We start from the raw sequence: 27,877 nt of genomic DNA, 5'->3' as shown, positions 1-27,877 counted from the left end.
TTAAATCACCAGATGACAGAGCTATCAGCTCCAACTAAAACTTCGGAGAATAGGGGGGAAATGAGGGGCTTCATCCCGGGGCTTCATCGCCCAAGCCACAACCATCTCTCAGTTTAATTTACGTTGTGGTCTCCCTGCTACTTCCATTGCCAGCAATGGAAAGCTGTACATGAATGAGAAATTACCCGCTATGTAAAACAACATCTCTCCTTAAATCTATTATGTTGAGTAAAATATCAGTTCCTGCGTAAAATGCTTTTAAATTTACTTTTTTAAATTTTATTTTAAGATTGGTCTGCAAAGTGGATGAATACTTACCTGATGCCCCTTCAGTATTAGTTATTCCCCATGTAACAGCAGGTTTTTTCTTCCGTTAAACTTATTATGCCCAGCAGTGAACAAAGTTTTTAAGTTAAAAAAAAAAGAAAATTACAACAGTACTGTTTGTAACCAACACCTATTCACAAAAAGCAGGAAATTAGTCATGACTTCTTTGATACAACTTTCAGTATACAAAATTTTAAAAGGCAGTTTTCATTTTTCAAACAGGATTAAACAAACATTTCAAATACTTTCTCAGTAGCAAATAGTTCAGTAAACACCAGTGATCCCATGCATGAGAACTCAAGGTACACAATTTAAGGGGAAGAAAAAAAAAAAGTGTGTGTGTGTTGGGGGGGGGGGTCTGAAGGTTGTAGCCAAGTCCAACAAAATCAGCCTGTCTCCAGGACATGGGGCTGAATGACAAGTGACAAAAATATCAGAGCATTTCAAACTTGGGAAAAACTTTGGCAGTTGCACAGGCTACTCCTGGTCCCAGCTCAGTAAAGMAAAAAAAAAAAAAAAAATCACTTACTTATACATTATTTAAAGCATATATTAAGTTTCCTTAAACTCTATGGCATTTAAGCACATGCTCTGAAACGCCCTCAGAAAAACCAAGTGGATTTAAGTGCTTTTCTGAATGGGGTGCCATATTTTAGGTCAAGCGTAAAAATCTTTGAGTCAGTAAGAAAAAATAATAATAAAAATTAAAAAAAAAAAAAAAAATCTAGAGCTGCCCTAGAGTTGCCTCTGAAGCCACGTGAGGTCTTGCAACTCAGCTCCAAACACGGAGCAGGCTGCATGGGTGGGAGCCTTTGTGCAAGGCTACCAGGAACGTGACGTTTGGCAAACGATGCAAACGGTCCCCTCGTGTATCTTGCACTCAATGGGATCTAAAGCGAATTCTGGTAATCTGAATCTAACTTTCTCTTAAGCCCCAACAGGTTGTTTTTTGGTAAATTTACAAAACCTTATTTGACAGATTTAGTTAGTGGCGCTTTTGGCTAAGGCAGGTAAATATTGCCCATCGCTGAACCAAGACACCCGAGTGCACCTCTCCAATGGCTGTGCGAATAGACCTCAGCGTTAAGCAAAAACCAAGCCCATTACTCTGGGGAGAGGAAAAAAATCCAAAAATTGGACACAACTGGTTTCTTCCGTCCCATTTCTAATATACAAACTATGTACAGGCTGTCTGGGGCCTTTGGGAAGGGAGGAAAAAGGGGAGAGAAGGGGTAAAAAACCAACTCTSCCCCACAAGCGCCATTGCTATAAAACTGTAAACAACTGCAGATGTTGTTTTAAAGCTAATCGTTACCCCTCGAAATATGAACAGTTTAAGTTAATATAAACTGTAGTGTCCATCAAGATCAACGTGATACAAGAGATGCAACCTTCAGCTGTCAGCCGTGAACCCAGGGGCACCTCTCCTCTAAAGGGAGAATTTGCACCGCAGAGCTGCTGTTTTTACAGTTTTATACGTCATTTAGCAAATTCACAAGCCACCTAGGTAAAAACTGCTAGAAAACAAAAGAGCATTAAAGACTCTGCGTCACCACCTATTTTCGTATCAAAATTGAATGTCTGAGAGCAACATGAGTATGTTTAACTCGCTGAATGCAAGGTTAGATTGAGGCATATGCAAGAACTATTGCGATGKTTTTTTTTAAAGACAGCATCAATGTTTTCATTGTAACATTATCGTTAAATATTGCTGAACACAAGACTTTCCCTGAGGTGTAAACATCAAATAACTTGAACAGCTTTACACATCAGCCCCATTAAACAGTTTATTACAACACTACATCTATTGTAATCAAAGTGGTGCTGTGTACAGACATTATCATATGAACATTTTAACAAGAACAAACTACTATAAAAACAAGCATTTACGTGACTTTCTCCAATTGCTTGCACATTATAATTGCCAAAGGTATATAACCAGTAATAAAGTTGCAAAAAGCTATAAGGTTTAAATCACACAGGTTTCCCTCAAATAAAACAGTTAAGCAACATAAAAAAGTAAAAGAGCTACTGGTTACCATGTATGCAGATTTGCTTTATTCAGATCTATTCCTGTTCATTTTATCCATGAATCCTTACAGGCTCAGTTCAATCACATGAAGCAAACTGCTGGCCAAGCATCTTGCCGTGAAGAACGGTTCTTGTCTTGCACGCCGCTCCTCTTCCTTCAGCTGTAATGTGTCAAAATTTGTGATGTAGATTTTGCTAGTCCCCATAATACACAGAAAAACGTTGGCTTATCTATACGTACACAAGTCGTGCATCTACTTCACCGTAATGTCATCTAACACAAAGTACCGGGAAGCAGTAGCTACTTGTTTGTGCAAAAAATGGTCTTACAGGGCAAATTGACAGGTCAAATTCATGTTGTTGTACAACAAAGTTGAAGGAATGCAAAAATTCAATTGGAGAATTGAACYATAAAGGAAGAAATAGCTACTGTTTCCGTGATTGATGGAAACATTTATATAGGACACCTCCTAAGAATGCATTTGGAGAAGCAAATGAGGAAGCACGTAAGATTATCTGGCCACAACTAGATTTCTCCTTTGCAGGCTCGCCTGCCTGCTTGCAGCCGATATACTTAACATTTAAATAAAGCACTGATTATAAAACGAAGTGGATGGCTCACAGCCCAGTCACATTTGCAAGTGCACAGAATCTGATATACCAATACCCAAGGGATTTTCAGACTAGAGGCAAGCAGCAGGGCCTTCGCAGCTGAAAGTACACGCTCACATTTTAGTCACAAGAACTCAGTTTTCAGGTAACACAACAGAGATTTGCTGGTTTCTCCCACCTACTTTCCCTAGAAAAATCCCCACTCTACCTCYTACTCTGCTCTATTGGATTGTGATTCCGAATTAGGCACCACGCCACTCAAAGGTCATTACTGTCAGAGTTCACAAAATACTGGGGATGGTATAATTCCATACACCGGATTTCAGTTGAATCGCATTACAAAACAGAATTAGGTAGCTTCATTTCATTAGTACGTCACAATTTCAACATTCAATAATTTCAAAATAAATTTAAATCAGCTTGTATAAAAAGCCAACACATTAAACTGTTCATTTGAAAAACAGACATTTAGAGGAGCAATTTCATGAGCATACACCAGTACACAGCTGTCAAAGACTCTTTTACTATTATGGTCATTCAAAACAGTTTGGAAACCAAGTAATCGTTTTTATTATTATTTTTTGTATGAACACCACATTCCTCCCTCCTTTCCTCAAAGTGACCATTAAGACTAATATAGCGCTAAAATAGATATAACCAAGTTTAGGCTCTGTGTAGTACAGTGCACACATACATTAATCCAATGAAGCACTGACTGGAATTTGTTTTCTTTTTTACAAATTCCCCCTCTCAAGCGATGAGCACAGGGACCAGGAACTGCTCCTGGGGAAAACACTTCTCCAGAGACCAACATCTCAAAGAGCTCTTATAAAACCTAAGTTTTCAGTGGCAAAGCGACCAAGTGCTGCCCTCTCAGTGGGGCACGTTCAGAGCTGAGCTAAGCCAGCGTGGGCAAACAGGGAAGACTCTGTTCTGCTGTGGGGCAAACAAGTATATGACAGCTGTAAGACTGTATGTCAGAATTTGCTGCTCTCATAATACAATTGCTACGGCAGGAATTATGGATCTTTATCATTTCTGTGGCAAAAGTTAACAGATCCGGAGCACTGGGTATGTGATTTGTTATACTAGCGTAAGAAAGCTTTGGTTCCTGGGAATTACTTGCTAGATTTGTAATGGTAGTTGTGGAACTACAGGAACTTTAAAAAATGAGTGATAAGCTGTAGCAAGGATCAGTGCTTTGCAGTGTAGGGATTTTAAGATGGCCAGCATCACACCGAACCTTCAATTTATAAAAATTGATCAAAAACCCATCAAAGTCCCCCAGAAGGGGGTAGAAATTTTGGTTCAAAGAATTCTGCCACTATAGTTTGGCAAAATCAGAAAACCAGTGTARTTCCAAAAGGAGGCAATAAAACCGTATGGATTATACCTTCATATTCCGCACTTTTCAGTATTCTACAAGGAGGTAGAATATTGAATTAAGAAATAACTWTTTTTTTTTTAGAAAAAAAGAAAAATAATATCAAAGTTTTAGTTAATGCTTCTTGGCAACGCTCTTTTCCCTCTGTGTAAAGTTAATTTGAGCTGTCTGTCCCAAGCATAGGTTAGATTTGTACAATTTAACAACACACAGCAAACATTTTCTCAGCATTTCTAATCAAATCCAAACCTCAGACTTATCTGTTAAATAGTTCTTTCGTGGTTGAAAGCTTAGTAGTTTATACCTGAACATTTCATAAATGAAATCCCAGAATGTTAACTCAAGTGAGTAAATGTTTTTATCTTTAAGCAAGATGCAATTCAGTACTGGCTTTCACAAAGACAGAATTTTACAACAAAAACCCCAGAGGTGTGTATTTTATCTAAAGCATCTTGCAGTAGCAAGTCTTAACTTCTTTAATTCTGATCACCCAAATAGGAATGTGGAGCTTTAAACAGCTTTTAAAGTCTGCAAATTCTACAGTCATTTAAAGTTGTATGTTTGCAGTGCTTTAAGTTCATGTAGGACAGCGTAACCATTTATCTGAATTTCAGCCTCCCAACAGGTTCACATTCGAGCAAGAYGAATGACATATTTGTCACTGTATCCTAACTGCTCCTAAGAATAACYTATGCATTCTTTGCGTTCTATATATACATAAAATACTTTATCCAAAGCAAACACGCTCTCTCCCACGAAATTAAAGCCCCACACGTTGGTGGCCAAATATGATCTTAACCCAACCCGAGTTCCAGAACGTCACAGACCTCCAAATAACATGATGGTTCAGCTACAACACAGTGAGCAGGAACCCTCAAGTTTCAACCTTGACTCTGTATTTGCCTTTCTACATGTAATGCAGGATACATTGTCACTGTTCATTTACAAACCACTGTTCTTTCACATTAGCACTTTCAGTTTGTTCCCTTCTTTCCATTACTGTACTTACCTGATACCTTTGCTCAATCTCATAAAGTGTAATTCAGAACAGTTTCCTACACCACAGAAACATATGTAAGGAAAAACATATATCCCCAAACCATAATTTCATTCTTCTCCTATTAACTCAGTTCGTCTATTCACCCAAAGTACCTGATGAACACAGATGTGCTCAGAAAAAAAATAGATTTTAGTTCACGAACTGAAAAGCTGTGAGGTAGGTAAGTATCTTTGACATTAATATATGAGGAAGACACAAAAAGGTAGATCAGGCTGCCACAGGAAAACATAAAATGAAGAGCTCTTTTTTTTTTTTTTTTTTTTTTAGTAGGAAATCTTAGTTCTCAAACCACAATAAGCAAAAGAAAAATTATAAGAACTGACTGAATTTGTGCCCCCTCTTTTTTTGGAGGGGGCAGGGGAGAGCACTATCAGTCCAGCATTTACACAGGCTAGTAACTTAGTAACTTCCCTATGTTTCAAATGTTATCCAGCCTAGAGGACAAGTTTCTCAGGGAGCTTTTATAGGGCTGAAACGAGGAAAAACAAGGCCCAGGATGTGGGGAATGTAAACACACAACATCCCAGAGCAGAACAAAATTACAGCAACATGTTAATGGAGGGAGGAGAAAAAAAAAAAAAAACAAAAAAACCCACGTATCCACTAAGCTACGCAGTGATGTATTTGAAAATGAACAGCAGCATCTCCGGTTCATCGGCTTCTGCGCTCACCCTGTCACCCCTCAGGACACAGAGAGGCCGCCCGCCCGGAGGAGGCTGGAGGCGCCCCTCGCCTCCGGAGCGCCCGGCGCCGCGGGGAGGGCCCAACCACCGGGCAGCAGCTCCGAGGAAAACAATGTTCTGTACACGGCGCCATTTCCTGCAGCCCCACACAGCTGCTGCTTCGAGAGCACGTTTTAAAATAGAGAAACTAGATAAGTAGTGTTCACTAATAATTAAGGAGACTTCAAACAGTCCCAGGTTCCTTGCTATATACCCCTCACTCTTGAAAGATGCTGCCACGATTCACCTAGAAACTTATCACAGAATCCCAGAATGGCTGAGGTTGGAAGGGACCTCTGGAGATCCCCCAGTCCAACCCCCTGCTCCAGCMGGGACACCCAGAGCACGGGGCACAGGGCGGCATCCAGGCGGGTTGGGAAGATCTCCAGGGAAGGAGACTCCACAGCCTCCCTGGGCAGCCTGTGCCAGGGCTCTGCCACCCTCACTGTTAAGAAATGYTTTCTTAAGTTCCCGTGGAACTTCCGATGCTTCAGTTTATGGTTATTTCTTCCAGCCCTATTATTAAAACAATTACAAAATCGGCCTTTTGGTATTCATTTGCAAGGTTTCTTAAAAAGCTAATGTATGTTCCTGCTTCGCTCCCTGTTCATGTGGCGGCTAGCACTGTCACAGGCCAGTTCCTATTTGGACAGACAAAAACATAATGCAACTTATTAATATTGTAAAGTGCCATTTCCCCTCCTGACACCAAAAAACGTCACACTCTTAGTTCTTAAACCACTCCAAAGCTCAAAACTATTTCAAGGATAGATGAAATCACATTCTGAAGATGAGTATGAGCCTCGGAAGTACATCCCACTTTACATGGTTTTGCTTACAGTGGTTTGAGAGCAGAAAAAATCAGAGGAAAGCCATGAAATACGGAATACAAAGTCTACATACACATCAGCTGTTACAATGTTAGTGTAGTTTTTCTTTGCAACTCAGTCCAAATGCATTTTAAATAGAAAATAATCAATTGACCCAATAACAAGAACATAAAATGAAAAGCTTAACATTCAGCAGTTATAGAAATTCAGACAAATTAAGATTGGGACAATGTATCAGCTAAAATACATCAATGAAATATCAGTTGAGCTATAGAAAGAGGCTGTCTAAAAAAAGTCAGGGCTCATTTTGATCAAGTAATCTGTATTACTGTTCTGTTTGTACACATTCATTTTACTATGAATACTTCTAAATATGATTATATCCAATTTTTTGTTTGAATTAACTCACACTGGCTGGATATTTGTCTTTTTTTTATTTGTCTTTTTTTTTTTTCCTCTTCAAAACCCATCAATAAGCCTTTCTACTAGCAAAGGCAAAATACCTCAAGGAAACATTGGGTTTACAGCAACTCTGAGGAATGTATTACCAATGTGCATAGGAAAGCTTTAACTCAAGCAAAAATAATACAACAGTCTGGTGACAATGTTGTTTTAAACAATAAAGTGTACAAACAGAAGTGTAAATACCTGCTGTGGTACATCTGATTTTTTCCTTTTTTTTTTTTTTTTTTTGGTAGTGGGGAGGGAGAGTTTTATAGAACACATTTAAAATCATATTCCAATTTAATCCACCTCTATAAATGTAAGTAAATACAATACAAACCAAATTTCACTGTACACAACAGATGTTCACAATGAACCTTTAAAACCCTTCTAATCTGGATGTGTAAGGTCTTTTTAAAATATGCCAATACAGTTTCACAGTTATGACTATAGTTACACACAGATATAAGCATASGTGCCATTCAAGAGATGCAGGCACACAGGCAAATGCAATTTATCTGGTAAAACACAGCGATATGGGGAGCAGCTCCTTTCAGTACTGCTGTTATTCAGTGACTGAGACTATTAAATCACTTTATGAATATTAAGCAATGCAAAGAACAAAACAAAAAAATGTATGGTGACATACATCTTGGTGGAAATGAAACATACAAACCAGAAGATCACTGTATTTTTATATATATATATATGTATATATGAACAAAACTACAAAAAAGTCCTCCTTCATTAAGACAGTAACATAACAAAATATTTACAACTTATCTTTTCAAAAATACCAAATGCTTGCATTTACATACAGAATACTAAATGCCCCTTTTATCAAGTTGTTACAACCTATTTTCTTCTTCGTGCAAGGGAGTCTCAGCTACACAACTCGTCTGAAAAAGGTCGAGTCCCAGCACACAATAGAGCTCAAGGCAGCTGCATATTTAATTTCACCTGAACTGAGACCAAAATCACAGTCTCACAGTAGGATTAAATCCACTTGAAAATTGTGTTTTGGTAATGACCAAAAGCAACCTAATAACATTGAAGATGCTTTTTAGGGGGGAGAAGAAGCAGGGAGGAATCTGTACTTAGCACAGAAACTCCATAGCTACATACATAACAGTCTACATACACAAAAATTGAAGCTTKATTAACAAAGCATGTCAAGGGTTAAAAAAATCCAACCTACTATACAATTTATAGTAGAGCTTGCTCCTTTCCAACAGAAGTAAAAAAACTCTGCATATGCATCCATAGTTTAGCTCAATGATTACCTTCTAATCATAGTTATTAATAGTAACTATTGGCAAATGTCGCAAAATCCAATCCAATTCCACAAAAGAAACTACATTTACCCCTGTTAAATCTGTATTTTTATGTTCTGACATTTTACAGTTAAGAAACAGAGTTGCTATTTTCTTTGTGAAACTGCAGAAACATTTTTACCAAGCCATTTTTTTAGAACAAAAAGTGGCATTGAGAGATATATACTACCACTGCCAGCTTTGTTTTTTAGCTCTCATGTTTCACCTTCCTCCTTAAGCCTCTGATTCTGCTTTTCTCGGTCTATTACTGCTTTACATGCAGTGCACTGGGAGCATCGGATCCCAAAAGAGCAGCCCACGTAACACTGCACAGGCCAGTGTTGGGTCTCACACTTTGTTCTCTCCAGGACTCAGTGCCACAAAAGCACTAGGAACATGACACAAAAACCTGGCGTTCAACTGATACAGAAGTGTAGGTCTGCTTTTATTTAGAAATATAGTTTGTATGATTTCTGGAAAGATTTGCTTTAACTTCTGCAAATGAGTTTCCATGAATAAGTGCCACATGCAAATCCGCAACCCAAATGTGAAGGTAAATATAAGAAATGAAGTTAGGCAGATAGGCAGGTCTGCTGAACTTCAATTTAAGCTCAGATTTAGCRGATTTTTTTTCCCTAAAAATGGAAGACTACCTCCATGAAGGAAAGAGGCAGGTTTTTATTCCAACCGTCAATTACAAAGAATCATGAAAAGTTCCAATTACTGATCCTCAAAATGGGACATTACGTAATGTAATGAACATTCCTATATAATTTAACACCCTCAGCAGCAAACTGAAAAAAAAAGCATTAATCAGAGTGCTAACTTTGTAGCTATCTAGATATTTAATGCATGCACGACTGCAGACATATGAAATAAAAGAACATTTTAGCATGTGAACAACCAAGAAAACAACCAATCCTTGGCCATACATTTGTTCATTAGCCTTCAGACAATGGCTTTTCTATCACATGGGTGGAGGAAATGGAAAAAGTTGGTAAGTGGAAGAGAGAACAACCAACCATCAGTCTAATAAAACATAACACCTGAATTTGGTTAAAAGCTAAGGCGGCAGAAAATACTGTGTGTGTGTGTGGGGGGGGGGGGCACATCTCAAAAATTAAAGCAAAGTCTGGCTACATTTTTGAATTCATGTTAAAATCACTGTAACCAAGTTTAGAAAAAAACGATCTACTTGTGCAAGGACTGCAACAATACATACCTGTGTTCCCTCCACGGATATAATCCAGGCATTATATATATAAGCGCTAAATGCTGCAGTCCTTGGACAGATTGATTTGTTATTTTAGAATACAAGTGAAAATATAACCACAAAGGTGCTACAAGTGAAAATATAATCACAAATACTGTACAAGTGAAAATATAACCATGAACATGGTGTAACATTCCAAGATTAGAGAGAGGGAGCAGACTTACGAGTTTGCCTTACTGCTTTTTCAAGAATTGGTTTTATCCCCCTTCTTAAGGGCTGCAACAGTTAATACCACACCACAGAAGATATTAGAAAGAAGGGCATGCACACTGCAGAAGAAAGGAATCACACAGCCCCTCCCTCCCTCCCACAGCCAGTTACCTGTCATTACTTACCGAAGTTTTATTCAGGTGCTACAAGAAGAAAGTGATTCAGTACATACTGCTGGACCATTTAAACACTGTGTAAATAATCTACAGTCGAGTTGAACTGGTAAGGGTTTACTAAAAATAAGTGCAAAACCAGGAAACAAGTGCTCACCTTCTCTAACGGTGACGATACTCTCGCTCTCTGTCACGTTCCCTGTCGCGGTCTCTGTCACGGTCACGATGCCTCTCTCGCTCACGGCTCCGTTCCCGGTAATAGTCATCGTGACGGTCTCTGCTACGTGATTTGTGGCGCCTACTTTTCTCTCTTGACCTACTGTGGTCCCTCTCCCTGGATCGTTCACGTCTTCTAAAAGAAATTACTTCATTAATTTTTGCCTCAAAGTGTAAGTCGCCCACATGTTGATTGTGTRATCAAAGAGGGTATGAGAGAAATACCTGCTCACTGTGGGGTGGAAATGTTTTGGAATGTAACGTGGAAGATGGCTGGTGGCTAAGAGCTCAGAGACAGTAAGAAGAAACCAGCCACTTTCTAATCTTCAAGGGGAAGTCAGAAAGCACGTGSACAGAATGGAGGCCAACTTGGCTGGCATCAGCTGGAGGAACACACCACACCTCAGAAGACCACTGCAGTGTGGCAGCTCATCTGGGTACTGAGCATCTGTGCGAGCAACAGCTGTGTCTGTGCTGTTAATATCCARCGCCAGCTCTACCACTGCTGCAGTGTCCAAACATACCACAGGCTCTGTGTTTGGCCTAACACTGAAAGGGGTGTTATTTAAGCTTTTAAGGAAATATTCATCTCTGATTTGCCCTGGGTAGGGGTCCRTGAATTTCAGACCTACCTACTTGCTATTTTTACATTACATGATAAAGGATAACAGACAAAAACACTATGCCCAGCTTATTCTCCACCTCAGCTGCATGGCAAACACAGATAAAATTATCTTTAAACAAAATGAAAATTGGTACCATATACCTCAACTGTAATTTTCAACAGCAAATTATAATCAGAAGTACATATCGGACCACTTAACTGCTAAAGGAAAATTCTATTTTGATGTTTACATATAATAGGATCATCTAGAAAACAGATACTAATTAAAAGTCACACTTAGGCTGGTGAGATTAGTTTCAAAAAGTAGGCTAATTGAAAATCATATCACTTGGAAATTAGCAAACCAGCATTTGCTTCCTTCACATGTTTCTTGTGCAACTGAGCTGTCACTAAGCTCCTTAACCGGCCCATATCCTCCTTTGCAAGCCAGCCCCGTCCTCCACCTTCAATTTTAATAAAGGGTTGCAGATGGAAGAGGAAAGTTTTACCTGGATCCAGAACCATAAGACTTGGACTCAATTCCATGAAGGCAATCCTGAAGAGAGCTAATAAGTACTTTACAACGATCATCAGCCGATACTTTGGACTGTTTAATTAAGGAGATCGCAGTCACCAACGTCTCTATAGCACTTCCATAATCCCCTGAAAACGATATAAAGTCATCATTAGAAAATAATGCAAATTAAAACTAAGTTTTATCATCTGTAACAATGCTACCAGCTGGAGTGTCTTCTCTTCAGTATATGTTCTTTTTCTCTTCAGTAAACCTTTACTGATTTACCAATCAGTAAATTGGTCCTTTACTGCAGGACCAAATATTAAAATACCATCCAGTTCCGTAATCGAGGGTATCGTCAAAAAATTGAGTGCACCGTGCCTAAATTCAGTCTTACATCCTAATTAGATAAATGTGGCTTCAGGTTGCAAGTTTCTTAACAGGAAAACTCTAAGCTCTTTCCAGTGGTGTAGAACGGAAAATATTAATCAAGTTTTACTGACCAGCACTGGCATCTGATACAGCTCTTGAAATGGCACTGCTTGAGATCGCCCTATTTCTATTCATGATTTCTTCAAATTCTGCTTCACTCAGAGGTGTCCTGGCAGCATCCATTTCTCTGCAAGTAATAAAACTACTATTTAATTAGGTCAGAAAGAAAAAAAACTTATGAAGAAAGCATTGCAGTTTTAACAATCCAAGTTTGCAACTTTAAGCAAAGTGACAAACAGAAAAGAAAGCAGGACCATATTACAATATAAAATCCTGAAGGCTAAAAGGAAAAGGTAAAAGAAAAAAAAATACCCAAAACAATGAAACAAAAACAGTTAAGCTATCTACTATATGAAAAGGCTTATTTCTTGTTCATCCCATTCACTCTGAAGATTCAACAGCACTTAATACTGTGCTTTACAAATATTTATTATTTCCATAAAACCCTTGAAAGAATGTAAGGAAATATTACTTTAATGGAATGGATGTGGAAACGCACATACACAGGTAATGCAATTTGAGCAAAAATAGAGATCATTTTTATTACAAAACTGAATTAGAACTATACGTTCCTGTTTCCCAGATTCCTGAGACCGGAATGCTGTAACTTAGGTAAAGCAAATTCTGCCCATCATCTTTAAAACACTCTATCTCCTGAAAAACCACTTCAATATTTTACAGCTTTTTTTTTTTTTTTTTTTTTTTTTTTAATAATATTTCTGATCAAGTTCAAGGTGCTCTGAATTTATCCCCCAACTGGTCACAGTAAAGAGAAAGCAATAAACACAACTACTTGTATTCTAATTACACTTTTTTTCTTTAATTATTAACTGCCTATACATAGTTTCCAAAGTAACATAAGTTAACTCTCAGAAAAAGTTTTGCAGCGTCCTATTAACCAGCCTCTGCGTACAGAAAATCTGGAGGAACGTGTTAAGAGACAAAAGTTGAGCTGTTAAACTGGCCCACTGCTTGAYGATATCTCTAAAACAGTGTTAGTTCTTCTGGTAGAAGGAAAATGCAGATCATAAGCAATGCTATCCTCTTAAGTGCAAGAAGTGGAACAAGATCCTATAGCCAGTTTAGCATAAGAGGAAATGTCTAAAAATTCATACCTCCCTGAGTTTTGAGTATTATTTTTCGTGTGCCTCCCATAGAATGGAATATGTATTTTTTCTCTTATGGACATGTTATTTCCAGTGAAACGCCTATGGTATATAATTAATGACAATTTAAATAGTTATGGATGATAGCTTTAACATTATTAATGAAAATACTGGACAGCAAGTAAAGTGATACTGTCCTATTCCCACTCCTTCCCTCCCCAGCCATTCTATAAACTGTGGACAACCTAGATTTTGTCTATCAAAATAAACGTATTTATTTCTGGCAAATAAGCCAAACACTTGAATTTCTACAATTTCTGTATGAACACAGTATGTACAAATGCTTGTTAAAAAACAAAAACACTTTTGTGATTATATGCATAAGGAAGGAAAGTGTCTTTGCAGAAAGAAGCTTTACATTAGAAGTCTCTCCTACCAAGAGCAAAACCACAAATGAAAAAATCCATGTGCATCTAAAAGTGCATTTCTTACGATTTATCCCCAAATGTTTTAAAGAACACAAATATAGTGGAAATTAAAAAAGAGTAGCAAGACAGAGACGTTTGAAAGCACAAACACATTTAAGACACTTGAAAAGTTTCATAAACCAAGTCAGAGACGCCCCAAAATTGTCCCCGATTGAATTTACCATATAAAAGGCTACTGCTACAAACTCAGGAAGATTGAAAGAGCACGAGTAATCTGACAGAAAAGCAAGATAAAAATCTCACACACACACACACACACATCTTTTTTGAGACAAAAAGATTAACTTTGAGGACTCCAGCAGAGCTGCGAGAAGATGAGGAGGAGACAGCCGGAGCTGCTGGCACCACGCGGTACTCGGTGCACGCTCACATTCGACAAGGAAGACCCCAGAGCACCCTAACAAGGCAGCTTGCACAGCAGCAGGGCAAGGGCACAAACGAGAGTTTCGAGCTGGGACAGAAGCAGAGCCACAAGCCACCCGCGTGTGAAGGGACGAGGAAGTCCCCAGAGAGGACACATGGAGGGACACCAGCAAACGTGAACGATGAGCACAGCGYAGGGTGCAGAGATGGAAAGGAGAACACTAGGGTTGCATTCCAAGACTTTAAGTCTACAAACATATTTTTGAGATATTTTTCACTGAAAAGGGGGAAAATGAGAAGCCTCATGGGTCCCCTTCCAGCCTATTTTCCATTATTCCTGAAAAGCTTGCTTTCAAAAGGAAAGAAAAGCAAGTGCTTCCTGCAAGGAACACCCGCCAGGGCTATCAAGAGGAGCACGGCAAAAGCACTCACCTGCCAGGGGGCCCATAGTCACCTCTGTCATAGGGTGGAGGGCGGCCGTAGGGGTCGGTYGGCGGCGGCCCGCGGCTGTCCGAAGTGGGAATGCCGCTGTTGGCGGGTGGGGGGAAGAAGGCTGGATTCACGTGCGGTGCGGGTGGGGGGGCACCTGGCGGCGGCCCGGGGAGGTGCGGAGGAGGAGCCAGAGTCAGGGGYGGCCCCAGAGGGCCAGGAGGCCGAGGGGGAAAGGGGCCTGGGGGTGGCGGTGGACCCTGCTGAGGTGGCGGGGGGCCTGGCGGAGGCCCATAGCCTGGGACTGGTGGCGGGGGGCCGGGAGGAAGCGGCCCGAGGGGCGGCTGACCAAAAGGCTGTCCCGGGAAGAGAACGGGTGGCGGCGGACGGTCACCGCGGTTCGGAGGCCCGGCGAGCGGAGGAGGAAGGACCTGACCGGGAGGTGGAGGGCCCGGTGGGCCTGGCGGGCCTGGAGGACCTAGGGGTGGACGCGGGGGAGTTTGTCCAGCTGAAAACAAAAGAAAAAAAGACAAGAARGAAAASGAAAAAAAAAAGAGGGAAGTAAAAGTCTTACTGAAATGATTAATTCTTTTTGATTTTAACCTCACTGAACAACACGCAACTTGCACTTGTGGTCCCACATTAATAGTTACCAAGCTACCTATTCCCAAACAGTTACCTCATGGTCAGTATTCCAGAGGGAACACCATTAACTTGAAAACAAATAAATAAAGCACTACTCAGTCACCTGCTATCACTACCAAAAACCCCAAAGCTTGAACTAGGAAAGACTGCAGCCTACTAACACTTGCAGCTGGTGTTTCAAGTAAGTAAAATGATACACATTATTTATACATATTTATTTATATAATATTTATTAATTCATTATTTATTTTATATATATAGTATACAAAATATATATACATATACATACATATATATGTAAGTGTATATATATACACATGCGTAAGTATGTATACACACACACACACACATATATATGTAAATGTATTGAAGAAGGTCTGGCAAACAAGGTATCCAGAACTACCTTTAGATTACTTCAATTAGCGGCTGTTCAATTTGACCATTTCCCTTTGGGTGTTAGCATACACTCYGCTACAGAATCACGGGATGGGTGAGGTTGGAAGGGACCTCTGGAGATGACCTAGTCCAACCCCCAGGTCAAACAGGGACACCTAGAGAATGTTGCTTGGGATCATATCCTGGCAGGATTTTGAGTATCTCTAGTGAAGGAGGCTCCACAGCAGCTCTGGGCAGCCTGTTCCAGTGCTCTGTTACCCACACAGAATGACCAGGTACTCGTTAACAGCTTTCAGACCTGACCATTTCCCTTCCAGGGTTAATAGCAATCTACTTCAGACTGACGTTTATTAGAAAGACTTAAGCTGAAATGAGAGCTTAACCAGAGTGCAAGCTCATGGCTTGATGGGGATTTGTCCCATAGCAGGTCCCCGACTACATACAACCACTTCCTCCTTAAGTTAGAGGTGTTTTAAACKCCACCCAACTGACCTGCCAGTGGGCATCAAAGTCAAATTGAATTTTTCATCATGTGCAAACTAGCAATGAATTAAGGTATGCAGTACTTTGCACCACTGGACAACTGATCTCCCACACAGACATTTTCTCCTCACCCACCGAGTTAGAAAAATCAGAACTACGCTGCAGTAATGACAAGTCTGTTTCCTAACAATYTTCCTTTATTTTTTTAATGCTTAGAACCAAAAAGTACACTGGTACACTATACAGAATGTTTATATTGCTAGGAAATGTATTCTTCTGTCCCAAGTCTTTTATTACTTCAAATAACCTCTTATGTTGGAACTGAAACTTTAGAACAGCAACAAAAAGATACTGCAGAATCCTATACTCCAGCTGTAAACATCTGTAACATATTAACCTAATTCCTACTTTTTTTTTTTTTTACGTTCCCCAAATAAGCATGTTGTATTAATGCAAGAAAACAAAAATAAAACCAAAGCCTCACATATTAATTTTTACCTGGGAAAGGTGGTGGTGGTCCTCCGGGCCCTGCAGGTCCAGGGAATCTGTCTCCACCTGGGATAGCACCCGGGAAACGGCCTCGTCCTCTGTTACTYGGTGGAAAAGCTGCACGTGAGCTTCCACCGGGGGGACCAGCTTTTCCTTCCCCGGACATCTGACCAGATTGCGTGGCTGCAATGAAAAGCAAAAACGTAATTACAGAATCCAAAATAGGATAAAGCTTTCCAATTCTTGATCTAAAGGCATGTGCAGCGCTACATCATAACCAGGAAGACCCCTTCAATAACAGCATGTAATTATTCTCCAAGCTTACACAGAACTTTGCAAAGATGACTCTTAAGTGTTTTACAAAAAAAAAGTCTCTACTTAAGAGGTAGGCAAAAGAAATAAATCACAGATTGTTATGGGACTAATTCAAGTGCAGTAACTCTGCAATTCCAGAATAGTGAAGTGACACAAGCTGAGGCTGCCATTCACATTTCTTTCCTCAAGTAAACACTCCCATCCCTCCATCAAAACTAATGCCTGCCTGAGCCAAGAAGGCAACAGAAAGATAATCCAGGAAAAACAAAACACCCAAATCATTAATTTCCTTTTAGCTTGGAGTGTTAAACCTGCCCACTGAGGGGTAAGAATAGCATCAACATTAAAGCAAGGGAAGAAGCAGGGTCACAAACACCCCAGGTTGGGCTGCCTTACAAAATCATGCAATTTCACTGTCCTAATTCAAGCTCAATTCACTAAAGATTCTGAGAAATTGCTCTGAAGAAAGGTCCTACATAAGTAATCAATGTTCCACAGAGTCCCAATTGTCCATTTTTAACATAAGAGTTTCGTGAAGCTGCAATCTGCTTCGACCACAGGCTCTCCTGTTCAAATAAGATTTTCAGTATTTTTTTTTTTTTTAGTAAGAGAATTATCTTTGATCAAAACTTTCACTTCCTTCACCTGACTACATTTTTTATATATATATATATATATATATATATATATATATAAAATATATATTTTCTAAGCCATGCACAAACAATTGGACACTGAAACTGCAGTAATCCTTTTGGAATAAACTCCTATTTTCCCCAGGATAAACAAGAGAAAAGCTTACTCTTCCTTGACTGCATTTCAAACTGACTCAAGAACTGTTTATTACATGGAGTTACAACAGGATTTTGCCCATGCAATTCTCTCTTAGGTAACAAATCCATCAGTTTTTTGGAGGATGCTTCTGATCCCACACCCACAAGGGCAAACCTGAAAGAAATAAAGAAGAGTTTCATGACAGTGTTTCCATGCCCCGAATATCCTGATTCYTGATGCCTTAAGAAAAACATTAAGTAAAAAAGTATTTGAAAACTAAATACAGGAACTGCCTCACATATCCCAGCCTCACATAAGTCCAGTTTCAAAGACAGATCTCATTTTAAGATACAATAAATAAAGCGAGTGCAGCTATGAAATATATCAAAACAAATCACACAAAGGCAACTTTGTAGTATAGTACAAATATATTATATATAAACACATATGACTGAATTATTGTTAGTTATTCAGTGTGCTAAATCCCATTGCTGCTAAGGAGAGACAGAGGCAYGGTCACGCAAGGAAGATTAGGTTGTCAACAGGGGAGAAACAAGGTTCAAGCACTTGCTTTCAAAAGTTAATGGAAAAATCAAGTATTTAAGAGATTTAATAATGGGGGCAGGGAGGGAAAGAGAACAGTATTTCCATTATGAGGGATTACAAATACCACCACCACCCTAACTAAAACTTAGGAACACAGCCTTAATAAGGATTGACAATAAAACTTTACTCACAAAGTCATAAAACACACATTCATAAAATTCATAAGAAATAATGTCTGAAATCTAAATCATTACTATGAAATGATATGTCCAGTCATTTCTGGAGATATTGGCAAAGGTAATCAGTTCACATACACTCAGTTACAAAAAATGACAACTCTTCCATCATTTCCACCCTTTCAATTTTCAGTCCCTACACAAAGAAACACTTAGAAGTTCTTACCCTTTAGACTGGCCATTAGCCCGATTTTCAAAAAACTTTATTTCCAAAATATCGTTTACTCCCAATGAATGAACTGCTTCTGTCAAGTCTTCATCTGTCGTCCACTGAAAAATAAGTGTTCATAGTTGTATACTAAAAAAAGTCTTAAACACCACAAGGCCGTGAAAAGAGCAACCTAGTCTTCCATGCTAAAAATCATTAATTTAAATTTTGTTATGAAAGTGACTAATAGGAATATGTTTCTGAGATTATTGATATTTTGGAGATTAGTCATTTATATTTTACATTTATCAAAAACAAACTGTTTTAAAACATACATGCTTATTGTACAATAAATTGCATCAGTCCTTCAACACAGTATSCTGGCAATAGCACATCAAATACCATTTGTATTTAGTAACTTTCGTTTTGGGAAAGTACACTTTTCAAGTGTAGTTGGACTTAAACTGGATTATTGCAATAGCTGTTATGTCTTTCCATATCCAATGATTTTATTCTCCTGCCAATTCTAYTATTTTTTTCAATTCCCATTTTAAACACCAAACCAAGAAGGTGGCCTTTTCAAGAACTCTGATTAGTGTCGTTCTAGTGAGTTACRTATTACTTAGAGGAAAGTAGTAATATTTACAGGAAAAAAAAGGAGGAAAACTGGTATAGCAATCATGGTTAGTAATGCTGCTTTAGCAGCCATGGAGACACCACTCCACTTAGCTACACCTACTGTAACTTCCTATTTGTTAATGGGAAATGTTTAACAATTGCACTCACATCCAAAGATGGTTTCCTTCCTACGTCTGTAACTCCATCATCCCCTTAAATGTCATGAGGGAAAGTGYAAAGCAGGCTTGCAAGATTCTGAACTACTTCTCTGATCTCCCTCAAATCAATGCTTCCTTCAAAAATTCAACAAATTGTTGAAATCTAACTGCTAAGAAGAAAATCTCAATGGCAGCGTTTAAGCAGGTAAACACACTTTTTGTGGCCAGCTTTATTTGAAAAAACATGTAACCATTAATAGATACAAACTGCTGCACGCTGGCCACGCTAACTGTGACATCTGACACAGGAGTTGAGCTAACTCATGTGCATTTTACTCATTCTATTCTGACATACATATTTTAGGGTAGTGTAATTGTTAAGTCATTACTCTTGACTTACCTATTTGATTCTGAAATTAGGACACTGTAATTATGAAATTACAATTAATGAAAAACACCTGTAAAGCACTATTCTGCTAGTTTAGCACTAGTAGTCATTTCAATAGAGGAGAAAAACAAAACCCTGAATGAGAATTTTCAATGCATGGTCTTAGAAGAATTGGGTACCAGATAAATGGTTAACACAAACTCTAGTTAATTCAGCTATTTGCACTTTCTTTGCTTAAATGCAACTCATTTCAAAATGATTTAATGCAAACAAATGGAATTATCCTAAGGGAAAGTGCAGTTCAATAAGTCATCCCAACCCTGTTACCCCCAAGACTGCAGCAGTAAGCCTCAAGGCAAATACCTGAAAACTGTTTTAAGAGACAATGACCTAAAAAAAAGGGAAATGAAAAAGGCCTTGATAAAAGGATGAAAAGCAATTCTAATAACATCTTAAGAGAAATCTGCAGTTCCCTTTTAAAAGCAAAGACTCAGCAAGGGATTACTCAAGAASAGATTAGTTTGGTAGCCTTTAAGTATCCATAGGCATAAAATATTTGCTAATTTTAAATTTGTTGCCCCTTCATTCAACACTCTGAAAACCTTTAGAAGGCGGTAGCATAAATAACCTTTCATAACAGGAGAGGAGAGAAAACTTTGAAGTTTGTATTTACTAAAGATTTATTCCATTTTTCAGATTTCAGGGTAGCTCTTTGCTGCGCTCTTAGTATTTCAGATAACAGCTATCTTTAAAACAAAAATATTTACAAAGAATTATGCTCATAATTTTATTATGCCCAGCTATAACTAAACAGTAGTAAGATACTTACCCAGGTAAGATTTCCAATGTACAAGGCGATTCGCTTTCCAGTATATGTATAGACAACATTTGGTGCAGCTCCTTTACCTACRTCATCACCAACTGAAGGTGGGAGGGAATCCATGTAGTCCCGATCCTCTGGAGCATCTCCATTATTTGCAGATGGAGAAATTACGTCATCGTACAGATCRATCTGATCGTGCCCACCATATTCAGCTTCCTAAAATAAAAAAGGCAGACCTAGATTATATTTAACATAAAGCACTCCTCAAATTTATTCTAAATAAAAATACTCTGGGAACTGCCACGTTCCACAGACGCTCCAAGACTGATGTCGACATCTAAACAACATCCTTGCTGAAAAGCTGCCAAGCCCCAATTTCTTCTACATTGGCATGTAAAATTCTGTTATATTCTAAACAGACAGAAAAGTAAAAAGAACAAAGAACTCATGAGCAAAAAATACTTCCCACTACTGTTTTGYAATGCAATGTTTTTGCCCTTGTAATACAAATAACAATCCAAAGAAAACAAGACTTACTCCTCAAATTCCAGATGCTAGCAAGAATGAACAATCTACAAAGCAAGCTAACAACAACTCTAAAAGTAAATATTTTTTCCAGCAAAACAGTTGTTAGAGAGCAGACTGAGTTTCCAAAAGAGCCCTTAATGATAAATACAACATTCTAGCTTTCAAATTTCTCTTGCATTCCTAACCTGATTTTTTTACCTTCTCATTCACAGAAGGGCCAGAAAGCGACAAAATTGTATATTGTTCATTTACACTTAAATAAATCCAAAGGTTTGTGTGCATTAAGCATTATTTCTTTACTGATGAGCTACAGCAGGACTACTCTACAGCATCACAGGCTGCATCAATGCTGCCTCTGAACATTTTTGTTCAGAAAAACATCGCAGGGGGTTGGAAGCAGTGATTCCCTTTTCCCTTGGGTTGTTTCAGTTTACAGCAAAGTTCTGGCCAAGTGAACTAGATTCCTTTCAGAGGAGATGGAAATTCCAGTTTTCAGAAGCTCTGCTCCATGAGCTCAACAACTGCATTTCCTAAATGGGAACAAAGGTGTCAGGATCCATCATTGTTCCTTCAGATACCTTCAAATCATAAGCGTGGTGGGAGTATTAGCTCTGAAAGACCAGACTAAATTTAGTCTGACATAGAACATCCAAACACTGTCACATAGATGTAGAGGCTTCAGCAGCACCTRCTTCAATCTGCAGAGCAGCTGCTATGAAGCCCTATGACTTTTTATTAGCAACAGCAGAACTGTCATCACAAAAGACAGGAAGAAAATTAAGAGGGTCAAACGTGCTGGCTGTAAATGATMATGTCTTTAATAAAACCATGCAAAACATTTTGCAAAACAGTGTAACCTTAATGAGTGAGATCACTTGATTTCAAACACACATATATTTTATCTTCACATCAAGGAATTCGTTTGAAAACAAGGATTTCTCTTGATACATGCCATTTTTTCCTCTTATTCTGTCATTTGCCCTATTTGTCAATAGGGCACTTCCACAGCAGGAAGTCATCCCTGTTTTTCACCATCTAATCTGTGTGAAGGAGAGGCACCRTCTGATTTGCCAGTGACAAGAAATAACTATCATCAATGAGAACAGCAGTCTGACAAAGCTTACAAAAGGATTTTAGGGTATTTTCAAAGCCGATATATTGACTTTCATGTGTTATTTTGCCATATGCAAAAGTCAGACTTGAAAAGCCTGTGTAGGGTTCTGGAGTCTTCTGTCCTGATCAAAGACACAACCAGCCTTACCAGATACTGAGTCTCTGCTGCCTTGAGTATCTGTATCTAGGATCCCTCACAGGCATCCTGGATGGAATAGTTCAGGATACCACAGATGGTGTCTGGAGAGAACCCCCTTGGACTCCATAGTAGAGAGGCTGCAAAGTCAGGCAGCAGAGCACCCAGTCTAGGCACAACCTTCACCAGAGGATCAGTTTCTTTAAAACACGAAAACATTCCTCATCAGCAAATGCTGCCCATATGGAGAGAGCATCAATACAACAAACAAAGCCAGATAATCAAAGTTTTGGCACTATCAATCAAGCAGGTTTGATCCTCAGTAAACCGCACAGTCTCTATAAAGTTAAAGACTTCTATTAAAGTCTCTGGACTTTAACAGAAAGTTCATCTCTTTTTAAGGAAGTTTATCATTACTAATTAAGCAAGGACTGCACATTTTCGTGTAGTCTCTCCAGTTTTCTGTTCGCACTTTGACTCTTTTTATCACCACGCTTAACAAAAGCAGAGAACCAATGAAGGCAGAGAGAGCAACGAACTGCCTGGGACAGGCTGAAACATGACATCTGACAACAAGCTTATGGGTGATGCCACGAGGCAAGTACGGAAATCCTCTCCTAAGCATGCAGTAATTCCAGTCGCTTGTGCACACGGAAGATGACTTCAGGGAATCTGACTTTAGTCTTAGAAGATGGATCTAAACAGGCAGCCGTTTGTTTTGCCTCTCTGTTTGACAATGCTCAAGGTGACATTACCAAAGCGCCAGATACCTGCACACTGCCCTCCAGGACTTCCTTACTCCCAACTATCCCCTCTAAAATACACGGAGGAGTCGGGGCAGCACAGTTTGCATACGAAAGGGTCACGAAGACATCAATGTCTTCATTTAAATCCACAAAGACACCACAGAGAAGCGAACATTGCTCACTGTAACCTTTCCTTGCGCCGTGCTGGTTTCCCAGCAGCACAGAACTCATTCAGCCACCGCGCTGTGTGGTTAGATGATTAATTTGAGGCAGCAACTGCAAGCATGGATGGGAGAGAGATGTCTCAACAGCTACTGCACAAAATGCAACCACCTTTCCTCCTACATAGATCTATAATGCCCTTCTTTCCTGGTTTTATCTGAGTAAGAAACAGAATTCTAGAAGTATTGCTTCTCTAGTCGTAACTATTTCAACAAATGCTTTATCAGAATCATTCTAGACCTCTGTTGCCTCCCTTAACTAAGGGGAAACCACCAAGCATGAAGAAAAACTTCTGCTCAGCTGCACATGATTACAGACACACGTGCCTGGAAACAACATTTGCACAATTTTTCTGACACCTTCGACTCCCAACTCAGGGTAGCAATAGTCCTCCACAGCCCACGCTTCCACTAGATTACTGCGCAAAATATTTAGATGTTTGCTGGGAAAACTGGGAGGGAAATGCCACGTTCAAAACCATTAGCTGGGGTTGAATGAATAACCTGGGAGCTGCAGTGATCTGCGCCCAGAGAAGCCGTTCCCCTTGGGTTAGCCTTTCCTCCCCATTTCGTGTTCGCGTTGCAACACTGCGGTTTGAACGTCACGAACACACGGCAGYGATGAGAAAAACACCCACTCGGGGCCTGCTGCACAAATCACCTTCCACCCCTCACCACGGAAGAACACAGCTCGTAAGAAATCACCAGCCTATCACACAAGCAGCTAAAATTTCCAAACAGTTTGCCTGATAACACAACAAAACCTAACAAAAAGAGGCTCCAGCTGAGGTTATCCCAAGTTTTCTTTGCAGTGTATTTGGAAACGCACAGGGTAGTCTCCACCCCTGTCCAGGTACCAAAGAACTGACCCAAACGAGCTATACTGTGCGTACTTAAAAATAAATACAAGTCTGCTTGTCTATGTATTTTACAACTGAACTCTTCCTAAATAGAAATTAATCAGATCAAAAYGTGTCCATTGCCTTCAATAACGAGGCAACTGACCTTAATTTGAAGGCTGTTTTTAATAATCTGCTTTACATTACCATTAAATGCTGGGTTTTGTTATTTGTTATAAAAAAGAAAAATATCTTCTCTTTGTTCTAGACAAGAAGTCAAAGGAGTAACAGATGTTCCTAAGAATCTGTAGCCACAGAGGTTGCCAGATGATTAGCCATTTAGCTGCTCACTCCTTCTAAATCACTTTTATTATTCAGCTGCAAAATACGAAGTCAAAACTCTTTAATTTCTAATTTGTTAGCATTTAAATACCAAACAGGAACTCTTTGGGCATGTTTAGACATATCTGCAATTATGCAAGTATAGTCACCAGAGTATTAACAAGACAAACATTTTTTTCCATACCATTAAAATAACAAAGAGAACCTCCTGATCAAGAAGAGGATACAAAACTGCAGCTATATATGTGTGTATGCTCATTTTATATGTAGGCATCCATATAAATATATATAAAAATATGTTTTGTTTTTTTAAAAAAGGCACAGTAACAGGCAATACGTAGTCCCATCTTTCACAACTGTGGGGCAACAATCCAGTCTGCCAAGGTGCAGGCAACCCTGTGCGAGACCCACRTGCCCTTGCCTGGCACAACCCTTGTGCCAGACCCAACGCACAGCCTCCTTGTTATCAATTACACTGCCCTAAAATCCAAAGAGGTATTTGCTAAAGTACTCCTACTTTTATGGCAATTCTCTGCCACCTAGAGGATACCAGGCTCATCCATTTACATGTAGAGGGAACGGAAACAGGGCATGCCATACTGGCTTCTTACAGGTCACAAACAACATATGTAGGAAGGACTGCATACATGAAAATACTTTTCTGAAACTAAGAAAGTGAAAAGGGACATGACTCAAGTTCTTCAGAAAAGGGCACCTCAGGATAAAACGGAAAACACAACAAATGAAGAAATAAATAAAATTAGTGAGAGACAAACTGGTTAAAGCTGTAAACACGAGGACAAAAAAAAAATACTCATATGATGAATACTAAGTAAAGAAAAGGGTAAGCAGCAGCATGGACATACAGTTTTGAAGATCTCCACATAGATTGGAAGGATGTGTTTTCACTAAAGAAAATGGATTTGACGTCAAGTCACCCTACCCAGCTCACAGTAACTAACACCAATATAACCCAAGACATTTCTCACTTTCATCCAGTTTAGCCTGTTGGTAAACCTATGGCTCTGTGTCTGCTTCACCCTTGCACCCTGTGGTTCATTCAGCAGTTACTAAGCAGAACATCCCTTCTCTTAGAAAGGCATTTAAAAATCCCAGAAGAGACCTAAGAAGAAGTATTTTGATGCCCACAAGAAGACAAATCAATAGAGGGAAACTCCTCCAATCACATATCCTTACAGATCTACTTGAAAGATCACAGCTGTTAGGAAAAGTTTGCTTTTTTCCCCCCTAGCTTGAGTATAAATACRGTTATTCTGTACTTGGAGGAATAACAAAGTCACAACAATCCATTTTCAGTCCCTGCTACTGGCAAAACTAGCAGAAATGGTTCCTGTAGGCCACCTCAAAGGAATATTCCTAAATCCAATTAATTGAGGACCACCTAATCCAGGAACTTCATGCATACAGGAAGCTTTCCTTACAAATACAGCACCACATAAAATGTGTAYGCAAACAAATTACTAGTGCTAATATCACTTTCTCCGTATGGCATTTGCCAACYGTCTGCCTTATCAATTTAAGCTGTAATGTTCAAAACAGAGTCTATCAGCAGAGGTTTCTAAAAGAGTCACCAACACAAAGCAAGAAACTCGGGGCAGTAACAATTCAGCAGGCAGAAACAGCCTTCCTCCAAACTCAACAGAACAAAATGGGAAAGCGCAGAGGTGCCCAGGTCTCCCACGGCCACTTTTTATTTTAAAGCAATACTGTTCCACTGAGCAGGTTCTGAAACAACACGAATGTCACAAAAATCAAACTTCAAACAAAAATTACTGGCAAAGTTCTGCAGATAACTTTGGAGAGAAGGAGTATTAATTTCTTCTCATTTTCCTCTCCTATGTTGTGCCAGGGTCACAAACCAGGGTGGTAACAACACGTGCTGAAAGCAGCATCCCCCAGGAGAGCGACCGCAGCGAGTTGCTAACCCCAATTATCACTCGACTCCTCATCTCTGCAATCATCCTTCGGGCTACGGGAAACACCAAAACTGGCCAGCCCCTGGAGCACGTTGTTATGCTCTGGGAAACAGAATATGCCCTCCTGTTTTGCTCCGGCAGCATCCGCCTAATAAATTATTCAGCTTAGAGGGCTTCTGCAACAGTGAATTTACACATCCAGCACTACTGGATTCAATTAAATGCTCCACAAGACTTAACTCACTACCATTGTCTTACTCAGAATTGATTAATARAAGTTAACAAAGAATTTGAGCAGATGTACTGTCACAATAAATGGTATTTGCACAGGGGTTTCCCTAATTCGGTTCCATACAGCAAACTTTCCATCCTAAAGGTGAAACCGTCACCTCTAAGCAAACTGCAACAGTARTTCAGCTCTCTCCCTTGGGTGCTCATCTAATCCAATGCTGCTATAAAAACAAACAAAAAAACAAACAAACATACCGTTGTYAGACTGCTCATCTCCTGAATTACTTGATCAATGAATTACCTACAGAATTAAAGTTTCCTGCAACAACTAGGTGCAACCATCCAAATTAACCGCGACTTCCACAGCCTATTGTGTCCCGGTTCTCCATAAGGCACGGGGGCCTGGGAGCCCTTTGGAAAGGGAGCTGCTTGTGGTTATTTATGTTCTGGGGCAAGAACAAGGCGATCTGGGGCAAGGCGACCCGGAGGGGTGAAGAAGCAGCCGCGGGGGTGACAGATGGCTGGAAAACCTGCCGCAAACATCGAGCCCAGGGGGGAAGGCGGCACGTGGCTGCTTGCAAGGGGAAGGAAGAAAAAAAAAAGGGGAGGAAAGAGGAGGAAAAAAAAAAGAAAGAAAAGAAAAGAAAGAAAAAATGGGAAAAAGAGGGGAAAAAAAAGGTGAGGACACACATAAATTATATATATATATATATATATTCGTAGTGCAGGGAAGTTGTGGTGCTTTCAAGCGCACTTCCTCGGCGGGAAGTGGGTCGCGCTCCAGAGGAGCCTTTTCTACAGAGCAGGAGGGGAAAAAGGCAGCAGGAAAGCAGGGAAAGGGCAGGGAGAGGAGCCCGCAGGCCGCCTCCCTCCCCGCGCACAACAAAGGCGGCCCCGGCCCGGCCTCCCCGCGCCGCCGCCGCTCGCCCCGCCGCACAATGGCCGCGCTGGCGCCGGGGCCGCGGCCCTGCGGCCTCCTCCTCCTCCTCGCTCCCGTGCGCGGAGGGGGCGGGACGCGGCGCGCAGGCCTCGGCGGGGAGGCCGCGGCCGAACAATGGCGGCGGCGATGGCGGCGGGCGCGGCGCGGCGCGCTACCTGGTTGAACTCCTCGCCCACGTCGGCGTAGATGTCGATGTGGTCCACGCCGTCCGCCATGATCCGTCCCGCCCGCCCGCGCGCGCGCCTCGGGCCGCCGCCAGCCGCGCCCGCCGCCGCCGCCGCCAGGGGAGGG

At 40.2% G+C, this 27,877-nt stretch overlaps 1 protein-coding gene across 3 annotated transcripts; it reads right to left on the bottom strand.

Annotated features, from left to right (window-relative positions):
• Positions 1-8: 8 nt before the first annotated feature.
• On the bottom strand, positions 9-27,877 carry CPSF6 (cleavage and polyadenylation specific factor 6). Of its 3 annotated transcripts, none has more exons than XM_026052752.1 (10): positions 27,742-27,877; positions 20,560-20,769; positions 18,585-18,688; positions 17,665-17,810; positions 16,557-16,730; positions 14,538-15,042; positions 12,160-12,275; positions 11,649-11,802; positions 10,477-10,671; positions 9-2,519 (listed from the first exon to the last, which is right to left on the bottom strand). In XM_026052752.1, the coding sequence occupies exons 1-9, from the start codon at positions 27,799-27,801 to the stop codon at positions 10,482-10,484; spliced, it is 1,659 nt and encodes a 552-aa protein (XP_025908537.1). In that variant the 5' UTR covers positions 27,802-27,877; the 3' UTR covers positions 9-2,519; positions 10,477-10,481. The 3 variants fall into 3 exon arrangements, with proteins under 3 accessions (XP_025908537.1, XP_025908538.1, XP_025908539.1); XM_026052753.1 differs by having other exon boundaries at positions 10,477-10,668; XM_026052754.1 differs by lacking the exon at positions 27,742-27,877 and adding an exon at positions 26,902-26,959.

Source organism: Nothoprocta perdicaria, unplaced genomic scaffold (assembly GCF_003342845.1).
Source record: "Nothoprocta perdicaria isolate Ctin4 unplaced genomic scaffold, notPer1 scaffold_91, whole genome shotgun sequence".
NCBI classification, from domain to species: Eukaryota; Metazoa; Chordata; class Aves; order Tinamiformes; family Tinamidae; genus Nothoprocta; species Nothoprocta perdicaria.
This window is presented reverse-complemented; position numbering and strand designations above follow the sequence as displayed.